The 24161-nt window shown below is 47.4% G+C and overlaps 1 protein-coding gene across 4 annotated transcripts in view; it reads left to right on the forward strand.

Moving 5' to 3' along the window:
• fermt2 (FERM domain containing kindlin 2) overlaps positions 1-24161 on the forward strand; it is a 31761-nt gene continuing 7600 nt past the window's right edge. For 2 of the 4 annotated variants that reach the window (XM_037486641.2, XM_037486643.2), the window contains exons 1-8: positions 1-305; positions 1743-1900; positions 12516-12749; positions 17260-17388; positions 19347-19379; positions 21039-21264; positions 21410-21512; positions 22316-22423. In XM_037486641.2, coding sequence (XP_037342538.1) covers positions 1744-1900; positions 12516-12749; positions 17260-17388; positions 19347-19379; positions 21039-21264; positions 21410-21512; positions 22316-22423 — 990 coding nt within the window. In that variant the 5' untranslated portion in view covers positions 1-305; position 1743. The remainder of the gene's footprint in view (positions 306-1742; positions 1901-12515; positions 12750-17259; positions 17389-19346; positions 19380-21038; positions 21265-21409; positions 21513-22315; positions 22424-24161) is intronic. The other 2 variants (XM_037486644.2, XM_037486645.2) reach the window with 1 other exon arrangement.

Below are 24161 nucleotides of genomic sequence, written 5' to 3' on the forward strand. Positions count from 1 at the left end.
AGAAGCAGCTCCCAGTATGAAAGGAAAAGTGGGACTGGAGCAGTGACGTTACACGCTGCTGGAGAGAAGGAGGGAGGACGAGAGGCGGCTGGACTCCATTAAGCCCACAGCCTGCGGGGGAAAACCTTTGGGGATACTTCACTTCTCCGGCGACTTCTTCGGGGATTTCTTTCCGTTTTTCATTGTCCACGGAAGACGGTCTACATGATTTAAAGAAGGAGGCGAGGAGAGGGGCAACTTGTTTTGTTACCGCGTAGTCGACTCTTTTTTTTTTTTTAGTGTTTTCCTTTCCGTCTTTTGTGAAGGTGAGTGCACAGATTCAAATCTGCTGTGACTTCTGAACATGTCGCCTCTCCGGTGGGCTTTTTGCGGCTCCTGCTTCTGCTACACGCAACCCGCGCTTTAATTCACTACCCGTTTGTCCGTTTTCAGCGTGTTTTCTTTCGACTTGAAACCCTCTTTCTGCTTCAACTTCGGCTCTAGTGAGCGAGCGAGGGAACGAGGGAGCATGTAGGCGAGGAGAGCTGCTAAAACCTCCATCGTGCGCCTGTTTGGAACCGTGCCCCTTTTTTTTTACCGTTATTTCCCTTTTAACAGGTGAACAGACCCGAACATATAATAGCTGCTAAAGGTCCTTATTGAACTTGTATCGGAGCCTTTTGTTTGCGCTGTGTGTCGATTCCACCGGGTCAAAGAATAATGACAGACGTGCAACAGTCATGTAACTTTTTTTTAGAAAAATAATTTGTTATCGTCTTGTTTGTTTGTTGCCTTTTTTATTCCTTTTTTATTTAATTTTTCCGAAGCCGTCAATGAAGCTCACATTTGCTTAGGCGGGCTAAAATATCGCATCTGCCAACACTGTGGTGATGTATTTCATAATTGTATTCAAATGTTGGAGGAAGTACGTCACACTTGGATGGAGTGAAAGAAGAAATCGCAGAATGCTCCATGACGAGCAACACGTCAAAATACACCGACTAGCCAACTATTTGATATCAATTGTAGTTCAAATCCAGTGTATTGTGGAGAAACGTAGCTAAACGCAAATTCATTACGTTGTCTGTGATTTTTTTTTTGGTGTTGTTGCCAAAAGCAAAGTTCCCCCAGTGTACAAAAAAACTCCACACCGGATCTGTAGGGCTGGCTTTTCATTATGAATGTGTACTCCCGGTGACATACCGTAATCCTGATGACATCACCAAGACAGTCAGACCATCACAGCTACTTTTTAAGACTTCTCAAAACTCCTCCACACATTGCACATCAGTCCCCGGTTGAGTAGTCCTGACCATGTATAGTCTGCTGACTGACGCACTGCATGATGACGACTGCCTCTATTGTCACTTTGTCCCCCTCCCCAAACCCTCCTAGATGCAATTCCATTTCATACCATCGCTTCCATTTGTTGAACTAATCCACTATTTTGAAAGTACAACATTAATCTTCAAACTGTGAGTTACTGTAAATGCAACAGAGTATTCATGCTTGGGTGTGCTATTTAGAAATGAGTAGTGTACTGGGCTCGAGAACAATACTTGAGTACATCTACTGTTACACACCTCCCATGAGTGCCCACGCCATTGATATCTACATCCACTACAGTTCCCTCTCAAGCCACCGCATGCATGGGCACCGCGCCACACTTATCCCCTCCCAAGACGGGTCAAAAGGTTTCGCTCCAGGGTGACAGAACCTCAGCCCCGTCTCTCCCCTCTTGACCGCGTGGTTCTGTTTGGCAGGATGGCCCTGGACGGGATCCGGATGCCCGACGGCTGCTACGCCGACGGGACGTGGGAGCTGAAGATGCACGTCACCGACCTCCACAGGGACGTGTCGCTGAGGGTCACTGGGGAAATCCACATCGGCGGAGTCATGCTCAAACTCGTGGAGAAGCTAGGTATGTATGGATGTATGTATGTATGTATGTAATGTATGTATGTATGGATGGATGTTTGCACTCAGGCTGCTGCCGTCTAGGGGCCACAGCGGGGCTTCAGATCTTAGTCTCAGGTGACTCATTTGGACACAATAGACGTGACAGCGGTGCACTGTGAGGCAGATTTGTGATGCATTCAATAGGGTGGATATGGTTGGCAGTAATGAATGGCTTTTCATTTGACCTCATGTCCCTGTAGCTTGTGTCAATGGCAGACTGGTGTTATCGGTTTGTATTTGTTGAGCAATAAATACCTCTTTTTTTTTTGAGAGGGGGAGAGATTCTTCCAAGTGGATGCCACACACTTCTATGCAAGCATGCAAACTGTTTCTCAACACTGGCCCAAGTTACGAACAGACACTCTCCAACTGTCAGGCCTTGGAACTTAAAAGCATGCTTTCTGCCACAGAAACTGGAAACGTATGAAATTAGAGGTTAGGAGCAAGCTGAATTGTCCTCTTTCATGCACACAAGGAAACCTGTTGGCTGAAATGCATTTTCTTATTGTACAAACACAATGAGCAGTTATCAGTCTTTGACCTTTCGTTGCGTGACATCAGCTCAAAACGCCTCATACGAGTTTGTGGACTTTCCTTCTCAGGGGTTAATGTTCCTCTTTGTTACCCTGCAGGGTATATGGGTCAGTAACCCGAGGTATAAAGAAACCACACACAGCCCTCTCCCACCCCCGACTGTATCATTCACTGTTCTGTAGCTGCAGTCACGCACTTGACGTGTTTGGGTGAATGTAAGCATAAGGGTCGTCTGTTCCAGTCCCTTGAACACTGCCCTGCTTCATGAAAGGGCTGGGGGACGTTCACTGGTGGCGCTACCGTTTGGGAGTGACGGTGTTGTGTGTTGACGGGGCTCGACCGCTCGGCATTCCTGCAGGCCTCCGTGGTCCCGTTTTTAGCTCCCCTGGACGAGCGCCACATGGTTGAGGTCTTTGTTCCCCCGCGGTCGCCCCGATGCCGAGCGGCGTCGGCGCTCCTCGCGGGCCGCCACTGGCACGGCGGGTATCAATGGGGCGCCAACGCCAGGGGCCGCCCCCGGCCTTATCCGCTGTTTGAGTTGTGTTTACGCTTACAGTCCTTGTTGAAGGGTGTGACCTTTCTGGATGTGGAGAGAAGTCTTTTGTATTTATTTAGTTGGAGTAATCCATTCCGTCCGTATCAACAAGCTGTTCACCAACAACGTGGAGTGAAGGAAGTTGACTGTTCTGCTGTTGTTTTCCTTTGTCCTAATATCTGTTTCCTTTCCTTTAAGGATGTAGCTATTTGCGATGACGTTTGTGCATTGTGGCTGTTTGAAATCATGGCGTCCAGTTGACAATAGTTTTGATTTGCCGAAGATGTTTGGCTTGTTGTTGTTGTTGCACCAAAGTAAAAAACAAAAGGATGAGACTGTACATTGGACATACAAAACTAATTACTGTAACTCCTCTCACACATATTCAACTTCCCTCCCGACGATTGTAGTCACGTGAGCTAAGTGTAGCGTGCCTGAAGGTAATCGACCCTCGTGCCGAGGACCAGAGCTGCCGTTAAACTGCTCTCTGAGTGTTTTCCCAAAGTAAGTTTGGGGGCGTTTCATTTCGGCCTCCTACCCTCAGTCAACACGTCGCTATCCGCTGTAATCATTAATCCGTCGGCAACGTGGGTTTTCCACATGGCCACACACGGCAGGGAACACACTATTTTGCATTGGGAACAGGCGGCGATGTGATTTCTGATTGCAATGGATCATTTGGGACGGAGCTCATATTTTCAAATTTGTCTGCAGACATAATATCTTAATCGTGATTTCACTAGCGACTTTTGTTTGTGGGTAGCCGTCCAGTAACCTCCGATTGCATCACAATCTCTACAAATGAGCGAGATCTAAAGGATCTAACCCCCCCCCCGGCGCTGCACCACCGTCACTGAACACCACCCAAAAGGCCTCCACGCACACCCACTATGCATGAACCCAGTGCATACTGGACATGTGCATGGCGCCGTGAGAAGGCGCACGCGGATGCCACAGAGTTTTTGGCACGGGCAAGCCTATGCATCAGTCTAACATTGAGAGGACCTCCTCCCCCCTCCCCCCGGCGCTATGACAAGTGTCTCTCTCTCTCTCTCTTTGTCCTTCTAGTAATTCAGTAAAAGCCTTCCGTTCATGTCCTCCGTGGGTTTGCGTGGGGCTCTTCTTCTGCTTCCTGTGCGCTGCCGGTCTTGCGTCCACATTGCCGGCTCGAGTGGCCTTTTCGATAATGGATTAAATAGACAAATGCCAGGAAGGCACTTAGCTATTGATCACCGCAGCGAACGCCGCTTCCATTTCCCGTGCAACCCTCCAAAAGAGCAGTATTTAAGGCCAGCTGATTGACCGCCCGCTGCCCCCCCCCCCCTTGTGATCCTTTCAGCCCTCATTGCCCACCATCACTCCTGCTACCCCTCTAAAAGCTAACATTGCTGTTTGGTCGGGAAAAGAAATATTGCGCATCATTTATTTGATTTGTAAGGGATTGTTACTACTTTACATTGATTTCAAACTTTAAACTGTTGTTTACAGTAAGCTATCAATGTTTCACACTAAGGCCTTGTTATTTTAGACTCCCTTTAGGGGGAAAGCGCAGTTTATGATTTTTCTTTTTTTAGATAACGATTCACTCCGTATCCCTCCTCCCGCTGTGACGCTGCTTAAATTCCATAAAAAGTCTTCGATGAGACAGGAAATGACTTCCAGCGTTTGGCATGTTGTTTTCTGGTGGCTGCCGTCATTGCTGGAGTCTCTGCTTCATCCCCCCCCCCCCCCCCCCCCCCCACCTTTGTCAACTCCCACCCTTCCCTCTCCCTCCCGCTTCTTCTATTTGTGTATTCAGAGTATCCCATTTTCTCTCTTCATTTGTTCTTATTATATTTGTGGCAGCCATTTCTTAAGGTTTGACACGGTTTACTCGTCCAGGCCCCTCCCCCCCCCCTCCCCTACACGGGAAGCATGAAGGTACACATTGTTCCCTTTCTCGTGATTTCTGAACCAGGTTTCGTGCTTTCCGACTGTTCGGTGTTCCATAAATAGAACTCACGCAAACTAATGGGTGCAGTGACTCTGGACGGTGCGAGTGGTTGTTTCCAGCGAGGCGCCTGCGCTTCTTTCTGCTGCCGCTCCACGGCAAACGTGCGATTTGCATTTGCGATGACCTACATATGTGCGTCAAAAGTACCGACATTTTTGGTTTCCACCCCCGAGGCACATCTGGCAAAACGGGAAGTTAAAGTCATAATGTTCAATAAGACTTGACCTACAAGTTATTTTAATGTTTCCTCTCAGCGGCTTTGATTTTTCGAGAAACGCTGTCAGCTATTTGAACTCTGCGTCCCTTTTTTTGCGATGTGGAGATGGTGTCTGCTGTGGCGCGAGCAGGCAGATAGCTTCGGATGGGACAATGGAGGTTTCACTAGGAAACAGACGCGTTTTAACACCGGATGCCAAACTTCCTCTGGGCTTTTTTTTAATGTGCCTTCCTTGCATTCCCGCCTTCCTGCCCCTCTGTGTCGCTTGCTGTTTCTTTTCTCATTTTATTAAGGTAATGGCCGTGTTGGGCTGAAGGGAAAAAACGATATTTCAGTCCCTACAGAGGGCCAGATGAGATACCGCAGTCGCATGTGTCTCGATGACAGGAGCGCTGTGAACATCTCCGCACATCCAACGTCGCTCACCAGGAGAGTGGGAGATCTATTGGATGGATGTCCACGTTCCCTCCCCTCGCATCGGCTGCCCATTACTCAGGGCACAGATGTATCGCCGAGTGTAATGAGCCTCATTGATTGGGGGCCGTGGAGCCACACTCAATGTCTGGCATTTTGAAGTGAGAAACGGGCCCTGCAGCCCGCGTGATCATCCAGCCCTCTAATCTCTCTGGACAGGAAGTAGTTAGCCTAAGTAGCGACCCTGCCCAGCCCAGAGCTTTCCTGTTTCACCAGCAAGATGCTACAGTGATTGTGCTGCTCTCTGCAATCTACTGGACATCTCAATGAAAGAATGCAGCTGTGTAGGTAAAGTTGTGCTATTCGACCAAGTACGCGCAGACCGTTCGAGGAGCGGTTTTGGTTAAGCTGAAATAAACTCAACCTTGACATTTTTGTAAGCATTTCAATGAAGCCCCTCCATGTGAAGGGTCCTGTGGGAAAAGTATCAGCTGCGTGATGCTCCAAATGTCAAGTGAAGATGGTGCTTTCAGGAACATGTGGACACAAATCCACATAAGGAAGATACAGACAAACTTTCACAGGTGAATCGTAAGCCTGTTGCTCTTTGTCTTCTCCCCTTCCTGGGGTGCCAGGCAGAAGATCTTATCTTCAAATTGCTCTACCCAGTAGTACAACAAAGAACTAAATGTACAATTCTATCACATATTAATAAATGAGCTAATTGTGTCCAAACATTGAACCAAAGAAAGCTGTCCAAAAGGTTTCTAGACATATTCAGCGAGAAGCCACTGAGCTTCCTGTTTGACTCACAGATGCGTCAGTGGGGCGGCTCGTCCCTGTCCTGAGGGGACGTCTGGCAGGATGTACTCATGGGTAGAAGGACTGATGAATATTTTCTTTCTGCTCCATTGATCTTAGTCCCGGAGTTTCTGTAACGTCGTTATTTCACCGGGTCCCCGAACACTTAATCGTATAAAGCTGTGTCAGGACGGGAGGGGCTCACCCCCAACTGTTTGGCTGTGTTTTGTTTTATGACACAAATGGATACAAACGGTCTCTTAGGAGGTTTGTCTACTATCCCTCATGGCCTCCCCTAATGCTTCGGAGCCTGTTGCACTCTCCTCTTCTAACGGGCTGGATGTCCCACAATGAGAAAATGTCCTTGATTTGGCCGAATCGCCCGTCGACCTCAGTTGTAGCAAACCGGGCTGATCTCATCCTTTTGGAGCCGTCGGGTTAACCGATTTAAACCACGATGCAACAAAGGTTGGGTATCGTCCCATTTAAGAGGGGCTTCCCCTGGAGAATAGTCCGGAATCATCCTCAAACACTTTGGGTTTGTGTCTTTTGTGTATTCAATGTCCAATCAACCGCCGTCTCGTTCTCAGAAAAATACAAGTAGGCTGCGTTTGTCTGTATGTGGTACGGTAGAAGTGGCAGTATAATTATTTTAAATGCAATCAATATCCGTCTGCCACAACGTCCACAGAGATGACCTTAATTGATCTCTCACTTACGTGAGCGGTGTATCGCCAACACCGCGACCTCGACAAATAGGTTTTATTTCTACAGTGTCTCCTTGTCTAAAAGCTCTATCGGGTAAAGTGTGACAGCTTGAAAGGGTTCTGACGTTTTATTTTTGCATATTTAATGACCCAGATAAATGGGCCTGTTTTGATTTGCTATTGGCAGGAAGCTGAGTTGGTGTATAATATTTGACAGAAATAGGCTCTGCGGCGGAGGGGGGGGCGTGGCGCGTTCCGCCCGCAATGCGGCGCTGGTCGGCGTTGTCGGCGCCGAATGAGCTGCGTGCAGTTTGGCGCCGTTTAGCTCGCCCAAAAGGGACCCAGTTGATGGGATGAATGAAGCCCTCTATTGGTTTCCTTTATCAATTCAAGGCGAACTGGTATTGTACCTTGTTTTTGTATAATCGATGGCCAGCGCTAGTGGCTGGTGTCGCACACTCTTGTTCGTGTGAAAGACTGAACCGCTGCGTCTGTTTAACATGCACCCCAAGACCAGAGACGAGTTTGCAATCCTGCGTTACTTTTATCACATGCGTCAGCAACCCCGCTATTGTCCTCACCTGTCTCTATCAAGCTTATTTCATACACGGGGGAGGGGGGGGGGGAGAGAATCTGATGTTGATACTAACTTGTCGACTGTGCAAGCGAGTGAGTATCTCAAGACTATTTACAGTAGATCTTACTTAATCTTACTTGCGTCCTTTGGGTTTCCTTTTCAATATCGACCTTCACCTCACCTCAGATGTGGAATATATTTAGAACAAGCAAGGCTTTCATGCTGTAGGGGTTAATAAGGTCTGTGTGTGTGAGAGAATCTGCCGGTCGTCCTTTTTGTTTGTGTATGAAAACAAGTTGTCGCCTCGCACCACTTCCCCCGCAGCGTCAGCCAGGAGTCACCAAGGAAACGGCATGACCGGCCTCACCCAGCTGTTGTTTTCATCAACCGATGTCTGAGGATGACAACCCTGTGCACAGAGGGGCCTTAGATATCGCAAAACATGCTGATGCTCATTCTGAAGCGCAACGGAGAGCGTGTTCGCTCTTAAATCGCCTCCATCAATGATGGCTTCAGGTGTCAGCTGACTGTTGCTGCTTTGCCGTATGAAGCTAAATAGTTAGTAGATATGAGTCATTGAGTGCTCATGCAACAGCAAGACTGAATTGCTTTTTAGTCCAAAGGGCAGCGCCAGGCTTCAATTTAGAAATGTGTTCTTCTCATTCATCATTAGCACTTTAACTGCTCATAAAATCAACTCTAAAGATGGTGTCTATCGTATTTCCTTTTACTTGATTCCAATCAACCGATGCTGTGTCTCAACTTCAGCCCTTCCAAACTCACGCTTGCTATTTTAGAGTGCGTAGCATCGCTGACGAGTACGTCGGTGGCGTCCCCATAACGGTCCGACAGCTGAGCGTAGAACCATCGTACCCTCCGCGGTCGTTATCAAGGCTTCGTGGCAAATAGGGGAAGCGCCGACAACCTTGTGAATCTCATGCCGGAGTATCGCAAACCATCGCGTGAACACACAAGCAATTCAAAGAAAATGTAGTTTTTAAAGCGAGCGTACAAGCAGGCGGACGATCATTTTCAAACGTACGGTCTGCTGTTATTTTTCCGCAACCGCTGTATTAAGATTTGGGACTGGACTACCCGGATGGAAATCATGCACCTAAGAACAGTGTACACAATGTAACACGTGGAAGCCTCATCTAGGAAGAGACGCCACGTATTCTGATTTGACCATTTAACCATAAAACTATAAGGCAGACCGCTGAGAGTCAGCAGATGCATTCTGTCCATCTTTGACTTGATGGAGGCAGCGTTCACATTTCATGCAATTAAATTGGAAGCTGCATGTAAACTTGTGTCCCTCCGCCTCACGCTTGCCTGCTAAGTCGCAGTCATTTTGTCCCGCCAGGAGCTCCTCCCTTGTCCTCTGCTCATCCTCCCCATCCCTCTTGGTCCGTCCTTCTCACCGTCTCTTCTGTCATCCCATCCCCTCCCCCTCGCAGTGGGGCCTCCATAAACATAGCTGCCTCATAATGTAAACACCACAGATCCTCTGGCTTGAGACGGCCAAGACGAGTGATGGAGAGGGAAGGAGGAGCAATTAAAGCCTTCTATACAGTATCTTAAGCGCTCTTGGCGTTTTCTTTTAACTGCTTTGTAGGACTCAGAATGAATATTCAGGATTTCACGCTGTGGTGTCTGGTGCTCAACGCAAAGGGAGAGCTCTGATGGTGGTGAATGAAAATAACTCAGTTTGACAGAATTTATGGATTCATTTAGCTTGTTAAAGCATACACACACATCGAACTAATGTAGTTAATGGATGGATAAAAACACCCTCCCTCCACGATTCCCCAACACACACACACACACACGATCGGTATCATCTTTCACATCCTGCAGAGGTCATAAAACATGGTTTTCCTCTTCTGCCCCCCCCCCCCCACCCTCTCTCCTTGTCTTTCAAGCTCTCCTTGTGCGCACACACGCACATCACTCTATTGTGGGGCTGTGGGTCCACATTTCATGTACCCAATTACTTAGGCCTCTGGCTGCCGCATTACGTCAGGCTTGGCAGGCTGTATTTTTAGCCCGGAGAAGCCGGTGGCCCCTCCCTCTCCGTGGATTGAGTTACCAGCTTGTTGCTGAAAGAACCCAATGGACGCCACGCAAGCTGCCCTTGTCCAATCACAGCACATCGAACCACCGCGTAATGACACAAGCGAGCAGAGGGAACGCATATGTCCATCGAGGGGTGGGCGGGGACATGGAAACGGGGAGCACGTTGAGGGCAACTTGGACCATCTTAGGCGGCTATTCATGCCTTTCCACGGTGTGGTGGTCATGCGAGCTGCGTATGAGGACGTTCCTGTAGAACGCGGCCTGTGGTGAGGAGCGGAGGGCCCAAATGTTAATACTAGCCGTTCTGCATTGCTTCCAGACACCAGAAATTACAAGGTTGTCAGCGGGGGGGGGGGGGGGGGGACTGTGAGCAGAGTTATGAAAATACATTCAGATCTATTTTCTATTTCCCTCTCCTTACTCCCTCTCATTATTTCATGCTTTAATAGTCACAGTGTACTTAAGGGAGCAGTTTGGCTGATGGTAGCAATGAAGTTGTTCTGCGCAGCTGATGCATCAGAATGGAGCGATGACAGCCACAACCCCCCCCCCCCCCTCGAAGCTGCTGGAGTAACTCACACACAGGCTCTCTGAAAGAAAGCTTGGAATGTTTTCTCATAGGTGCCAAGTGTTGGTCCACGCAGTAAAAGGTACAGCACCCAACAGCTCGACAAACAAGTCCTCCCCAAACCCATCCACATGGCCCCCCAGGGCCTTCACAATGACGTCTGCGTGGAGATGCTGGGTGGCCACTCTTCTTTCAAAATGTTCTTCCCCATTTTAATCAATCAGTGTAATTTATTCTTCATCCCAGCGGTCTTTACTCGCATAACAGCATTTTGGGCTCCTCAGAACCGGGAAGCAAATCGGCTAATCCCATTCATTCAGCTGTTAGAAAGGGTCAGCAGGACAAGGTCAACAGTGCATAAGGATAGCCGCTGTGTTAAGAAACAGCCACTCAAGGTTTTGGTTACCATGACACCAGTTTGGCAGATGAAATATGTCAATAAAGGCCAATATTCAAGTTCTCCTCACTTTCGACATTGTTACCGTATTCGTCTTCCGATGTGATGGGAATAATCTGAGCTGCCGTGTCTCCTATCTGCTGCCTGCTCGCCATTATCCAAGAGTAATTTATTCCATTCATAGCGGCGTTCTTCCCCCTGTAATCCGTAGATGTAATGTATTGATGCCACATTAGATAATGTGCTACTGGCCATGAATATAAAGTAGATGTTTTTCTTAATGAGGCTCTTGCCTGTCTTTTTTCACCATGTTCACCCTTCATTTACACTTTATACAATGATTTGTGGGCCTAAGGATATATACTTTGGTTAATTCTTTATCCCCCAGAGATAAAAATACTGATCCAACGATGAATTAACAAATTTGTCAATGGAAAGATGGTCAAGTTTGATGAGGGAATATACTTATTGACTTATATTTAGTTTATTTATTGAAGTTCAAGAAATTAGTGGTTAAAACCTCTGAAATGTAACTCTGCTGCTGTTCTAAAAAATCATTAAAATGTTATATTGAAATCTTACAGAATCAAAAAGATAACAACCTTGTCCAAGCTAAAAGCCAACCATTCTTTTTTCTGCTTTTTTTGTCTAAAGTAGTAATTGATGAACTGTACAGTGAAGTATTGAGGTACTCGACATAATAAATGAAGGCAGATATTTTTTATGAATCCCAAATCTGGGTACACGCCTTTTTAAACTCTTGCTGACAATGCAGTATAGCAGTGGAATCAGTTCAGATCTACTGTTATGAATCTGTGGCCGGACACAATGAGTCTGAAAGAGAGACACAGGACAAGCTGGAGAAGCAATGAAGGAGTATGTGGGTGGAGGAAATGAGACACCGCCTTGGGAAGTGCCTTCCTGGATTATTGCAGAAGTAATGACATCACTGCATGTACTCTGGTAGTTGGGGGGGGGGGGGCTCTGAAAGTATAATAGGCCTAAAACTAAAGGTGTATTCACTCCCTCAACAATCATAGACGCCTTATTCTGACGTGGATGTTATGAAGTGTTATGAAGTTGATTATTTTTAATCAGTTTTGGCCGGCTCAAACCAGTAGTTAAGCGCTACTCGTATAGAAACCGGAGCAAGGTGAGCCGTAGAAACAGCTGCTTTGAGTCCCCCCCCCCCCCCAATCCCTGCGGTTTTCACCTTCCCCTTGAAGTCAGACACACACACCATGAGACCACAGATTGGTACCCATTGTTTCTGAGCCCCTGCAGAGAGAGAGCCTGGGAGCGATGTGTGGTTTTGGGTGGCTTGTGTGTTTGGGGGGGGGGGGGGGGGGGACACCAGTGTGACTTCTGAACAAAGAGGGAGGTATGAACCCGATATCCCCGCGGTGTCACACAAACGGCGGCGTCTTTCACACACTCTGCCGTCTCCTCCTTCTCACTTTGACATCACCCCACCCCCTCCCTCCCTCCCTCCCTTGTCCTATCTCCCTTTCACCCCAAATCTGACCCTCTGCCCCAGAGGGACATATTTTGAGGTCAGGTCAGTACAGTGTGATGGATGAAGACCGATTGAATTACACTTTCCACCTTGCTGTCGATAGATGAAACCCTCCCAACCAAGATGGCCGATGGCACTTTAGCAAAGGGTGCTTGTAACTTCACTCTTTCCACTGTGTTTTTCACTTGCATCTCAGCATTAATCTCTCGAGACTCATCCACATTTTCTTTGCCCCTCCGCAGACGTGAAGAAGGATTGGTCCGACCACGCGTTGTGGTGGGAGAAGAAGAAGACGTGGCTGTTGAAGACCCACTGGACGTTGGACAAGTACGGCATCCAGGCCGACGCCCGGCTGCTGTTCACGCCGCAGCACAAGCTGCTGCGCCTGCAGCTGCCCAACATGAAGCACATGAAGGTCAAGGTCAACTTCTCGGACCGCGTCTTCAAGGCTGTCTCCGACATCTGCAAGACCTTCAGTAAGTGGAGCGGCTGACTCGTTTGCACGGCAGCTGGCGGAGAAGCGTCGGTAACGCTAGACCGAGATGTGGGAAAGGGTCATCGAGCAAATGCGAGACGTGGTGCGACGGATCGGCAGAGGCTCATGGGAGCGAGTGTACAGCAGTGGGGAATTTTTTTTTTTCCTCGGCCCCACAGAAGCTGCCCACGCCGCTGAACCAAAAACATCTCCCTGTAAGACTATTTTTTTTAAAAGGGCTCTACATCAAACGAAGCCAATCATGTCCTTCCCTCCTTTTGTTTTTGGTCCCTTGCAATTTGTTGTGTTTATTAAACACACTCTGAGCTCCGCAAGCTGGAGCCACGTCTCCCCTCACCGGTAGTCCACCGTCGTCTGTGGAGTCATGTCCTTGGAACCTGGGCTCCATCGGTCTCACAGCAATGTTTAGTAAACAGAGATTATCACTGTGCCTCGGGCTTATAACACAGACGTCTTGCTTACCTGCTGTCTCTTCCACTCGTATCAAGTCCAAATTTAACTTCCCCCCCACCCCGTGGTCTATGAAACACCCAACGGCCACACACATCGGTATCTGCCATCACTGGCACCAGGATGTCGTGTCAGAGGTCACACACACCGGGCCCCAGTGACCTTTTCCCCCAGCTCGGTCCCCGCTCTCTAAGCCTGCCTCCTCTTAAGACCTGGTAGGCAACATGGGGAGAAAGGCCACCAAAACGTATATGTTTAGGGATTTTATTGTGAAAGGAATGAGTGGATCTAGCACACACTGACTTTGTCAAGGCTCGAACGAGTTTTCAGTCGTCTTGGTTCAGACTATTCAAGACTGTTTCATTTCAATGGGATGTTGCTATTTTGCTCTAAAATATTTGTAAAAAATGAATGTACCTGCAAAATGATCGCGCAAAAAACGGTGCGTTACGGCCTTCTGGTGTCCGCCTCAAGTGGAGAAGAAGATCCATGAAATGAAAGGTCCAAATAACACATTTCTTTTAGTGTAAATACGCCAAAATACTTTGTTCTTGGAAACAGAAGCTGCGGGGGGGGGGGGGGGGGGGGGGGCGAAGCAGGCCCAGTAAGGAATGTGTCTGCTGCTTCTGTAAATCTATTTCAGCTTCCAAGAAATCCAGGACAAAGTGCTTTTGGCTGACATGGCGCGTGCCCGGATGTCACAAGATGTTGTCCGTGGCTGTTGTGCTGCACGAATGCGTGCGAGAAGTAGCTTCTTAGCTAGCTAGCTGGATGTGGCAGCAGACCTGGCTGACCCACGTCCGCACGGGCCTGGAAGCCAGTTTTGTTATCTGGGTAACTTTTTGAGTTTTACAATTTCCTGAAAAAGTTTTTCTGCTGACTCCATGTGAACAGAGCAGAATAGAGAATCGGACGGGACAGGAAGAGACAATGTCCGTCCAAACTGGACAACAGTCAGCTTTAATTTAATTTTTAGCACAGCTCTCTGTCAGTGAGTGGAAAAAGCATAGAAAATCAGCATACCCCTCAAAGATAAAAGTATGAAACCAATTATCAGCGCTGTACTTCTCCCATGTCCATGGCAGCTGTGTCCTGACACAGACACAGTCCATCTGGGACATGCACCAACATACATGAAGATCACTCCTGTTTGCACCCCTGATTACATTTGGCTGCTCTTACTTCCTGTGCTGCGCTGCTCATTTGATAGCGAAGAAAGGGAATTAGGGATTTCCGTTCGTAGTAGCAAAACAACATTTTTGAACATTTCTTTTGTCAACAACTTATTTTGGAAGCTCTCACCTGTAGTGTGTGTTTGGTACCAGAGGCCAGGAAGAACACAGCAGGAAGAGCTTGTTATTAACGTTGAGAAGGCGTATTGCGCAGAAGGTGTGTGTGTGTGTGTGTGTGTGTGTGTGTGTGTGTGTGTGTGTGCCTGCTGCTCCTCTATCGTTTTGGTCCAACAGATTTATGGCACATCAACCTGTGGTCTGCTGGACTGGCCCGAGTGAGCCGACCTCTGTTGTCATAACACAGGAGTGCAGTTTCTCCTCGGCTCCAACCCCTAAATTAAAGGGCAATTGCACCGTTTCTGAGGGCCCTTTTGGATTGTATCTACTAGCTCTGACACTAAGATCTATTTATGTCTTTTCTCCTTTTATTTTGAGCCACTGAGTCTTGGAAGTTCTCCCTGAATGCCAAAGCATGACTTCACTGTACTTGCCATCAGCTAAATTATTAACATAACCATAAAATACATCTCCACCTTTTTAGATTGTTGTTGTTGTTGTTGTCATTAGCATTGTCCCGCCGGACTGAAGGAGAGATCCATTTACCCCCCTTCCTATTAATTAGTCATCCATGGAACAAATGCTTTTCATAGCTCTTTGAGTATTGATCAGTCAGCCTTATAGCCCAATGAGTACCTCTTCAGAACATGGAGTTTGCAGATGGAAAAAAACAAGGTGAAATAACTTTCTTTTTCTTTTTTTTTGTCCATGTAGGGTCTCAAACTTCTTGTACGGTAGACGTTGGTGCTGTAAAATTAGAGTGACGGTGTTTGTGATTCTTCCGCGGTTGGCCTTACTCACTGCAGTGAATCATGTGTTCCGAGGAGTGGACCTCGCTGGCTCTCAGTCAACCCCTGCTGCTCGGGCCCAGTCCTGGTTACTGCCCCGTGTCAGCGGGATGGATGATGTGGGTCTCATTGACTGAGGTGTCGTTTCTGCTAATGGAAACCCACCGAGCTTCTGTAGGCGCTCTAACGTCACCCCCCCCCCCCCCCCCCCACCTTCCTCTTCCCGCTGAGACCGGCCGCAAGTATGTGGTGAGCCGAGTAGCGGTCTTTTTCCTCCGAATCCTTATTCTTAAATGATCACTACAAACATGCAATTCAACACATGAATGAGGATGTCAGCAGAAATTGAAGGTAGTGATTTCCCGTCTAGAAACTTCTATTTTCCTCTCCCATGGGAATCTCCACTGTATCTCTACTCTCTTCATGGGAATGATGACAAACGCATACTGCTTACTTTTTAGTTCATTCTTCCCCGTACGCCCACCCTTTTATCCACTTCTCTTGTCTGCAGGCCATTCGGCAGAGACACCCTACAGATCGTTTTTACAGGAAAGTTTTGACTCACGGTTTGCTTTTGTGACCAAAGTATTCACTTTCGAGCCACACATTTGATCTATAGAGCATTATCATATGTCCCGAAGCAACGGTTCCATAGGAAATAATGGATGAACGTGGATCATATGGCCTGAATATCGGGCCTGGTGACAGTGAGCTCATAAGAATGAAAATTAAAAAAGGACATTGTAGTAAAATGTCACATGCTTCTGCAATGCCTCACCGAGAGAAACAGTCCAGGCTCACGTACGCACAGTTTGACACCATGTGTGTATTGCACAGCTCGGTGGGGTGGGGTGGGGGGGGGCTGAAACTCGGCGGCACGCCTGCACCTCGCATGGCTGTATAAGGGCACAGGGATTGCGCTTCGTCGCTGCGGCAGAGCGAGAATGAGAGAGGAGGGAGGCGGAGGAGGAGAGAGGGGCTGAGCTCCCATCTGGTAGTTCTTAAAACTCCTGGAATGCTTTTGCTTTAGTTACACAAACCAAACAAGCTTTCTCACTAAGCCCAGCCGCTCTCTCTCTCTCTCTCTCTCCCTCTCCTCCTCCTCCCGCCCGTGTACGCCAACACCATCAGCAACGTCTTCAATTGGCCTGCAACACCTTTCCTATCCATCATGGATATGAGAAAATGAGGGGATAAAAAAAAATATGCTGTAGTCCTGCACAAAATAAGACTCAAGTATCAGCTTGTGTGAGGGTTCGGGGCAGAGTCTTGGGAAAACCACATCCAGCTGAGGACCCAGACAAGCACCATCTATTCTATTCCTGACACACTGCATACATCAGAACCGTCCCAAGCCCATTTTAAATCACCATTGCTGCTAGCGAGGGATGGCTCTGTGGCCTCAGAGTCCGAGGGAGGGAAAAGAGAGGGCAGAGAAGCTGCTCTGTTTTAGTCGTTGTATTGGGATCTTACACACAGGTCACATACTGTTTTGTAAAGAAAACGCCAAAGGATAGAAGATAACGAGATTCCATAAATGAATCAACATTTTTTTTAAGAGGAAAAATCAGGAAGGAGGAGGGTAAGAAGGAGATACTGGTCGTGTCTGCTCTGTCTCAGTTGGGGATTACAGTTAAAGCAAGATTTGTCAGGGCCCTGAGAAAAGGGATTTGCAATTTTCCACAGCTGTCTACATTCCGAAAACATCTCCTCAGCCATGTTGCTTTCTCCTACTTCTCCCCCTTTTTTTTTTTTTTTTTACCCCAAACCTTTTTCCGTTTAAGTTTCTTCAATGTCTCTTTTTGCATCTCCATTACAGACTCATTGTTCGTGTGGTTTATTAGAAGCCCGTACAAACACAAATCTCTGTGTGCTTTCAGTGACTTATTGTGGTCTTCATTGGCAAGATTGAATTGGTGAATTTAACACGGAGTCAACTTTTCTCGCTCCCCTTCCCCTCCAGATATCCGCCACCCAGAGGAGCTATCTCTGCTGCGTAAGCCCCGTGATCCCAAGAAGAAGAAGAAAAAGTTGGAGGAGGCGGAGGAGGACGATCTGGAGCTGCAGGGTCCACTGTTGACCCCCGGATCAGGTGAGCGGATGGATAGTAATGGATGGAATGGACTCGTTGCAGTGTTTGCTCTAAAATATCAAAACTGAATGGGTTGGTAGAAAGGAATGATCAATTAAAAGAGGTACGTTTGGCACTTTACATGCATAATTGATGAGTTGAAAGCGATTTGGCTCCAAACAAACTAAAGTCTGATTTAAAGGTCTTATTATGGAGCGTCTGGGTTTCATTTTTGTACTTCATTGTGAAAAGGGATGATCTTGTTTCGAATAACAGGTTTCCGTGGCTGCTACAGAGCATCTCGGACTTTTTCTTAGCGTTAGATTGCACTTGTGGTCCGAAAAACTGCTGCGATAACTCCAGGGTGCTGCATCCCGCCGCCAGTGACCAAATATGAATGTGTGAGTTTCAGGCCTGCGTGATGTCTACAGCCGCGGCTCTCGATTCCTTGGCAGGGAGGAGGGAGAATGGTTGAGATTCCACACATAGTTGGTCACGCTGCCATTTTAAACCCAAACCAGGCTGCACAGCTATCCTGGGCCTCCTCCCCTCGTCGCGCCAGTGAGAGTTAAAACCATGTGAGCCGAGAGGAGCAGGACAAAACAGTCTGTGCTGCTGTCACAGAGTTGGCATTAATCAAAACTGCTAACACCATGAGAGCGGCTGAATGGGACTCTTTGTGCGCGTGGAGTCTCTTCGGTCCAGGCCTCTGGGCTGTCCGCTGGCTCCTTGGGCCTGGCTCAGAACGCATACATGCCCTCTGGCGTGAGTCCAAAGAGGGCTGACGATCAGCGTGAGCTTAAGGGAACCGTCGCGATGCTTCAGTCAAGAAAAACAAATGGTACTGATTTGGCTTCACTTTGAAGCTAGCAGCAGTTCGTGTATATATTTTAAGTTAGAAAACAGGGGACACCTAAAGGTGCATCATTACATCACATGGGCAGCTACGCCGATGCCTCTGGCACTAAGTGGTGCAGGAAAACAGTTTCAACAGGAATGTGCAGGACTCTGTTTACCCTTCAGTCACACTTCCTGTGTCCTCCATATCGGGTGACATGCTACAGGAGGACGAATGTTTCATGTACAAGATGTAAGGCGTTATTCTGTCCCTTGTGGGGAAGGGCTGGCCTCCTAACTCATGATCTCCTGATAGGAATCACAAGGCTTTGCAGAGAGGCAGCGATGCAATCACACCTGCCCCTGTGCAGCCGCTTCTGCACACTGAATGGCCTCTGGATATGAAGAGAGAAGGGTTCCATGGTCCTTACTGTGTAGCTTTTCTTTTTTTCATAATTTCACCAATTTTATTTGTTGTTATTATAAAAAGACTTCAAGCAAGAAATTGCCCTAACCCATGGAATTTCCCACTTTTCTGAGCCAGTAAAATGGGGAATTCCATGGGTTAGGGCAATTTCAGTAAGGTTATAAAAGGAGAATATGACTAATGGTTTCTACGTTCACACGGACAACCCCATGCCTCAACCTCTTTTAACCTTAACCTGTTGAGGAAACCCCATGTCCCCCGTCTGTCTGCTCACTCACGTGTCATTTTAGTAAAGAAAAAAGAAAAGTATCTTTTGTGTCGGCTTTTGGACGGCATCCCTTAGAAAATCCCGGAAGTTGTTCTATTTGTGCTGCGGTTTCTGGATGCATGGCTCGGTCAGGTTGACCAACGCCTGCGTTTTCAATCCCTCATTCTGTGCTGGATGACTATGACAGAACCTCACTAGTCCAGTCTCAGGGAGATCTCCCTCTGCAACGGGGTAAACTGAGTCATCCACTCTGAGGCTAACAGTTGGCAGTAACCATGGAAACGCTACAAATCCTCCCATTCTTGTTTCTCTCTACGATCTCGTCTCACCTGTTTCTACCTACTTGTAGAGTTTTCACTATCTTCTGCCTGTCCACTTGATAATTTTTGTTTCCTCTTCCGGTTCTTTCTTTTCCTTTCTTTTCTACTCTTTCTCTTTTCATCCTAGCCTCTGAGGTAATATACATCGGTCCGGTCAAAGGTAAGCTTTCCTCTGTCCTTTTCGCTTCAGCACTGCTTCCTTTCCTTTCCTCCCTAGGCTCTAACCGCCACAGCTGGAGTCTCAAGGTCACATGAAACCTGTAACTCTTCAGGACTAACAGCCGAGTCACCTGACTGCTCCCCCAGAGAAAGTCAGCTGATTTGGGTTGTCACATGATTGTCTCTCATTAGAAATTAGCGTAAAAGTGCACTTTTTCTTAGAGCTGCCCCAGGCCTGCTGACTGTGGCTGCTGACTGTTAGGATGAGATGGTCATGAGTAAATTATTATGAGAGCTTTTGCCATACCTTTTTGAAAGGGGTTAGGATCAGATCTGGAATGATTTGCGTTGATCAGTAACCCTACATGCATACCAGAGCCGAAAGCCCACACAGAAATGTGTTTAAGAGTCCAATCCACAAGAGACACTTTCATTTATTGACAATGCTCACATGATTTACTTCTGGTCTTAACAGCCCATGGTGGTCCAGCTCCATCCATCTAAGCCCTTTATGAATCCCCAGTGTGGGAGCATTAGGGAGTCGAGTCATGTTAACATTCTTTGTGCCTTTTTGCCTGCATTGGAGTCGGTAAACAGGATGGAAGAGGCCCAGTTGTGTTTTTTTATGGGCTGCAAACTTTCACCTTGATCAAGGTCTCTCTGGATATTTGGTATTCTGCAAGAGACCCTTTTGGGAGAATGGAAGAACTGTGTGACCTGATGCACTCAACATTTGGGAAAAACCTTGAAAGAACCACCAAACGTCCTCCCCCACAAGGGATGTGTGTCCTTACCCTGCACCCTGTTCTCATGACCTCCGCTCACAAGCGCACACACGTGCACACCCGCATGCACAAGACGAGCCCACTTCCTGATTTCGGGAGGGATTTAGTGGTTTAGCCAGTGTTGCTTCTTGACCTATGCCCCACAGAGGGAGGAGGGAATGGAGGATGTGGAGCCGCAAATACTACCGTGAGGCCAGCCAACAGGAAATGCACAAAGCTTCCCTTTGGTGGTTTTAATTTAGACACATTACTGAGACTAATTTAAATGCAGAAGGGAGAATAAACAGATAAAACCTTTAAAAAAAGTTTCTAGCCCTTATTCGTGGAAGATTTAAACTTGTAGTATGTAGCTGATTATTCTTTAATCGAAAATGTTTTTTCTTATCATCCATTCATCCGCCTATATATCTTTATGTGTGGCGACTTGTGTAGTTTGCTGTGTTTAGTGCAGTCCTGCAAGGTTTTTTTTTACTAAGTAAATGGGTGCCCCAGATCATGTTCTGTGCCATTTGCATGCTGATCCACAAGCATCTCGCCATCAGCAGCAGGTCATGGTTGAAGCCAATTATTTGCAAAGTGTGTGCTGGTAGTCACATGGTGCCGTTGACTGCTAGCTGGCCTGGCTGGGCTGCGTGTGTGTGCGTGCCTTTTAAAAAGTGTCCCCTCCCAATTTCCCTGATGTTGTTTTTATTGACGATCAGTATTTGTGAACATGCACTCCGGTGTTTGACTGCTTTTTTTTTTTTTTTTTTTTTTTTTTTTTTTGTAGCGTCATTGTAAGACAACGTTATATTGTTGAGTGAAGATAACCTTTTTCTTTCTTATTTCGACCTCACTGCACTATTGGGGACTAACAAATGACTGTGTGTTTTCAGGGAGCATTTACTCCAGTCCAGGCCTCTACAGTAAGACTATGACCCCCACCTATGACTCCAGAGATGGAAGCCCCCTGTCGCCCACCACTGCCTGGTTTGGGGACAGCCCACTCTCTGAGGGAAACCCCAGCATCCTCGCGGTCAGCCAGCCAATTTCCTCTCCGGACATCTTGGTCAAACTCTACAAGCCCCAGTCCCTGCTGGACAAAGCCAAAATCAACCAGGGGTGAGAAGACTTTGCTTAGTGGTTGGGCGATTTGGTAAACGGCTTCCAGTCAGAAATGTTTTGGTGGATTGCGATATTAGCGATGTGATCAAACTTGCAGGCAGAGAGTTTGTTTCTGAAGACGCTGTATTCACTTTCCGTGCAGGTGGTTGGACTCATCCAGGTCTCTGATGGAGCAGGATGTAAAGGAGAATGAGGTGCTGTTGCTGAGGTTTAAATACCACAGTTTCTTTGACCTCAACCCTAAGGTACGTCCCACAGCCAATTCAGTACACATTAACCTTGAGTCAATGACCGCATTTGTTTGCGTTGATGGTTTTCCAAAAAGCGTCTTATCGGTTCAGAAAATTGGACATTAGCTTATTCACCTATTCTCACATGAGATGAGGAGCGACCAGTGCCACACATTCACACACAGTAGTCCCAGCTACGGGAGCAACCGGGGACACGTTTCTTCCCCAAGGACACATCATCCTGGGCACAAGTAGAGCCGGGCATTGTACCAACGATCCTTTGATTGAAGGACGACCCTGCTCTCCACTGAGTCGCAGGCGCCCAAAAGAGAGAAGACTGCAGAGCGAAGGGACCAGTTTGTCAGTGTTTTGATAACGCAAAATAAAACTTAATTGTTAATGGTCTGTGTGCAGTTCTTAGGGAATACTTCTGCGCATGTGAAAGAGTAGTATGAAGCTTTTCATGGCTCCAGAGGGAGCTGCACACAATCTGAGAAAATGATCTGGCCACGTGGAGTCGGAAATGTCACCAGACCTCAGCAGCCCACTCCTCATCTCTGCTTGCATCGAGGCCGCATTAGCCGCTAATAGCACATCTTTCTTTTGAAATTCTCCCCGCCGATGTTATTGTATTATGTTAAATCGGTTGCAATGCCTCCTCAGTAGAGAGTGACATTGCGTTTACGCGTACAAGCTTCTAACCAGCGCTTCACACACACACACACACCTAGTTGGGTCCAGTTGTGTATGAAAGGAAGAGACTGTTTCTCTTTGCTGTTTTGTCTGCATGTTAACCTCTGTGCCAAACCTCTCCACAGTATGATGCCATCCGAGTCAACCAGCTCTACGAACAGTCCAAGTGGGCCATCCTGCTGGAGGAAATTGAGTGCACGGAGGAGGAAATGATGATGTTTGCCGCCCTGCAGGTAAGGAGCTTGCATGTGTGTCTGTGCCTAATCCAGATTTTCCTGTTTCATCGTTCAATTGTCACGGTATGAAGACCTGCAGTCCTCTTCTTCAGAGGCAGTGGGCACGTTGCCTTCTCAACCCTAAGCCAATGAATTAGGTGGGCTGCCAGTTGCCCTGCACGGATACTTAGACGTTGCAATTTTACATTTATACAGAAGTTCTAAGAGCTACTGGGTGCATTATCCCACATTATTCCCATTGAGCTTTGCAATATGCCTGAATGTCAATCAATGCCCTTTTTTTGACTTCTAGTTCATAGGGAAAAAAGGGTCATTAGCCTTTGAACTAAAAATTTATTTATTTATAAGTGTGGAAACCATGCCTAGTGTGTCCTCATGAAGGACATAACTGATAAATGTTCTTGACTAAACCTGCATTATATTACTGCAATTTTCTCTGTAATACTCAAGGATTTCAATCATGTTGGCGGTTAGGGTTATGTCACCGAGTCATTTCTGTGGGGTCTCTGGCAGCATCAGACACACACAGCTTTCTCTTCTGGGACAGGGTTTAATGGAGGATCTAGCAGCGGGGGAAACAGGGAGCAATGGAAGTGATGTACAGATGTGAATCCCTTTACCCCCCTGGTAGTCTAGGGGTGGTGCCCTGCTATTTCTGACCGTCATAAACCGCGGGCTCCAAGACCTGAGGACGCCACTCTGTCCTCACCCCCCGGGGTAATTATAGAGCATCCGGGCCACGGGACCCAATGCTTTAGTCCCGACCCCCTACCCAACCGCCCCCAAGCGGTGCACCATCTTAAAGATCTGCTCTCATGCCTCTCAGAGCCCTTTCACACTCCAAGGTGTTAGGTGTGTTTCCTCAGACCAGCTATAATTACACCTAACTGGTTTCTTGTTTCTCCAAGTTGGGTGTTTAGACTGGCGGCTCCTGTTGCTACCTATCAGTTAGCAGGTTTGCCAGCAAGCACGATGTTTCAGCGGAGATGTATGAGCACAAGGGGTTTTTTTTGCTAATGATTCACTGATGAGCGTGGATACACAGTCTAAATGGAGACCAGTGATTGTCCACATCCAGTATGTGGCTGGTTGGTGTTGGCATGCTATCACCTGGACGCACAGAGAAATGAGATAATCACGAGTCAAGAACAAGAACTGACCTCAGAGTCTGCGACCTGAGTGACAGCCTTCGCTTTGAACTTCAGCCGATAAATGCGTACATTCAGACACACGTGCAAACAAACAGGAAATGAGCCGCTCTGTGTTGCCATCTTTTTTTCTTCTTCTTTCCTTTAAAGACGGTTAAAGTGGAAGAGCAGATGAATAGAATGTCATAGCGAGCCCTTTGTCCCACATTCTGAAACCTTAGCAGGCTACGGCCTCGCATTTCTCTCTCAAACTCTCCCTTTGTATCCCTCACTCTCTCGACAGCTGTTCATTCATATGTTGGTGGGGGGTTGGGGATGGGTTGACATTATAAATGCCATTTGTCAACAAGTTGTATTTAGTGTCTGTGACTCACACTAAGCGGTAAAAACGGTTGGCCTTTCAGTTCATCCCGATGAATCGGCGGTTCCAGTGTTCTGTGATCCTCATTGGCTCGATCTCACATGTGTTCCCAGTGAAATACATTTCACAGCCTATTGCTATTCAGAGACGTATTGAGAACACAATGTTCAAACCACCGCCCTTTTTTCTCTCAGGGAATCATCACCATCGACCTCTCCATCTTTTC

This window comes from Pungitius pungitius, chromosome 14, assembly GCF_949316345.1.
Source record: "Pungitius pungitius chromosome 14, fPunPun2.1, whole genome shotgun sequence".
In the NCBI taxonomy this organism is placed as follows: Eukaryota; Metazoa; Chordata; class Actinopteri; order Perciformes; family Gasterosteidae; genus Pungitius; species Pungitius pungitius.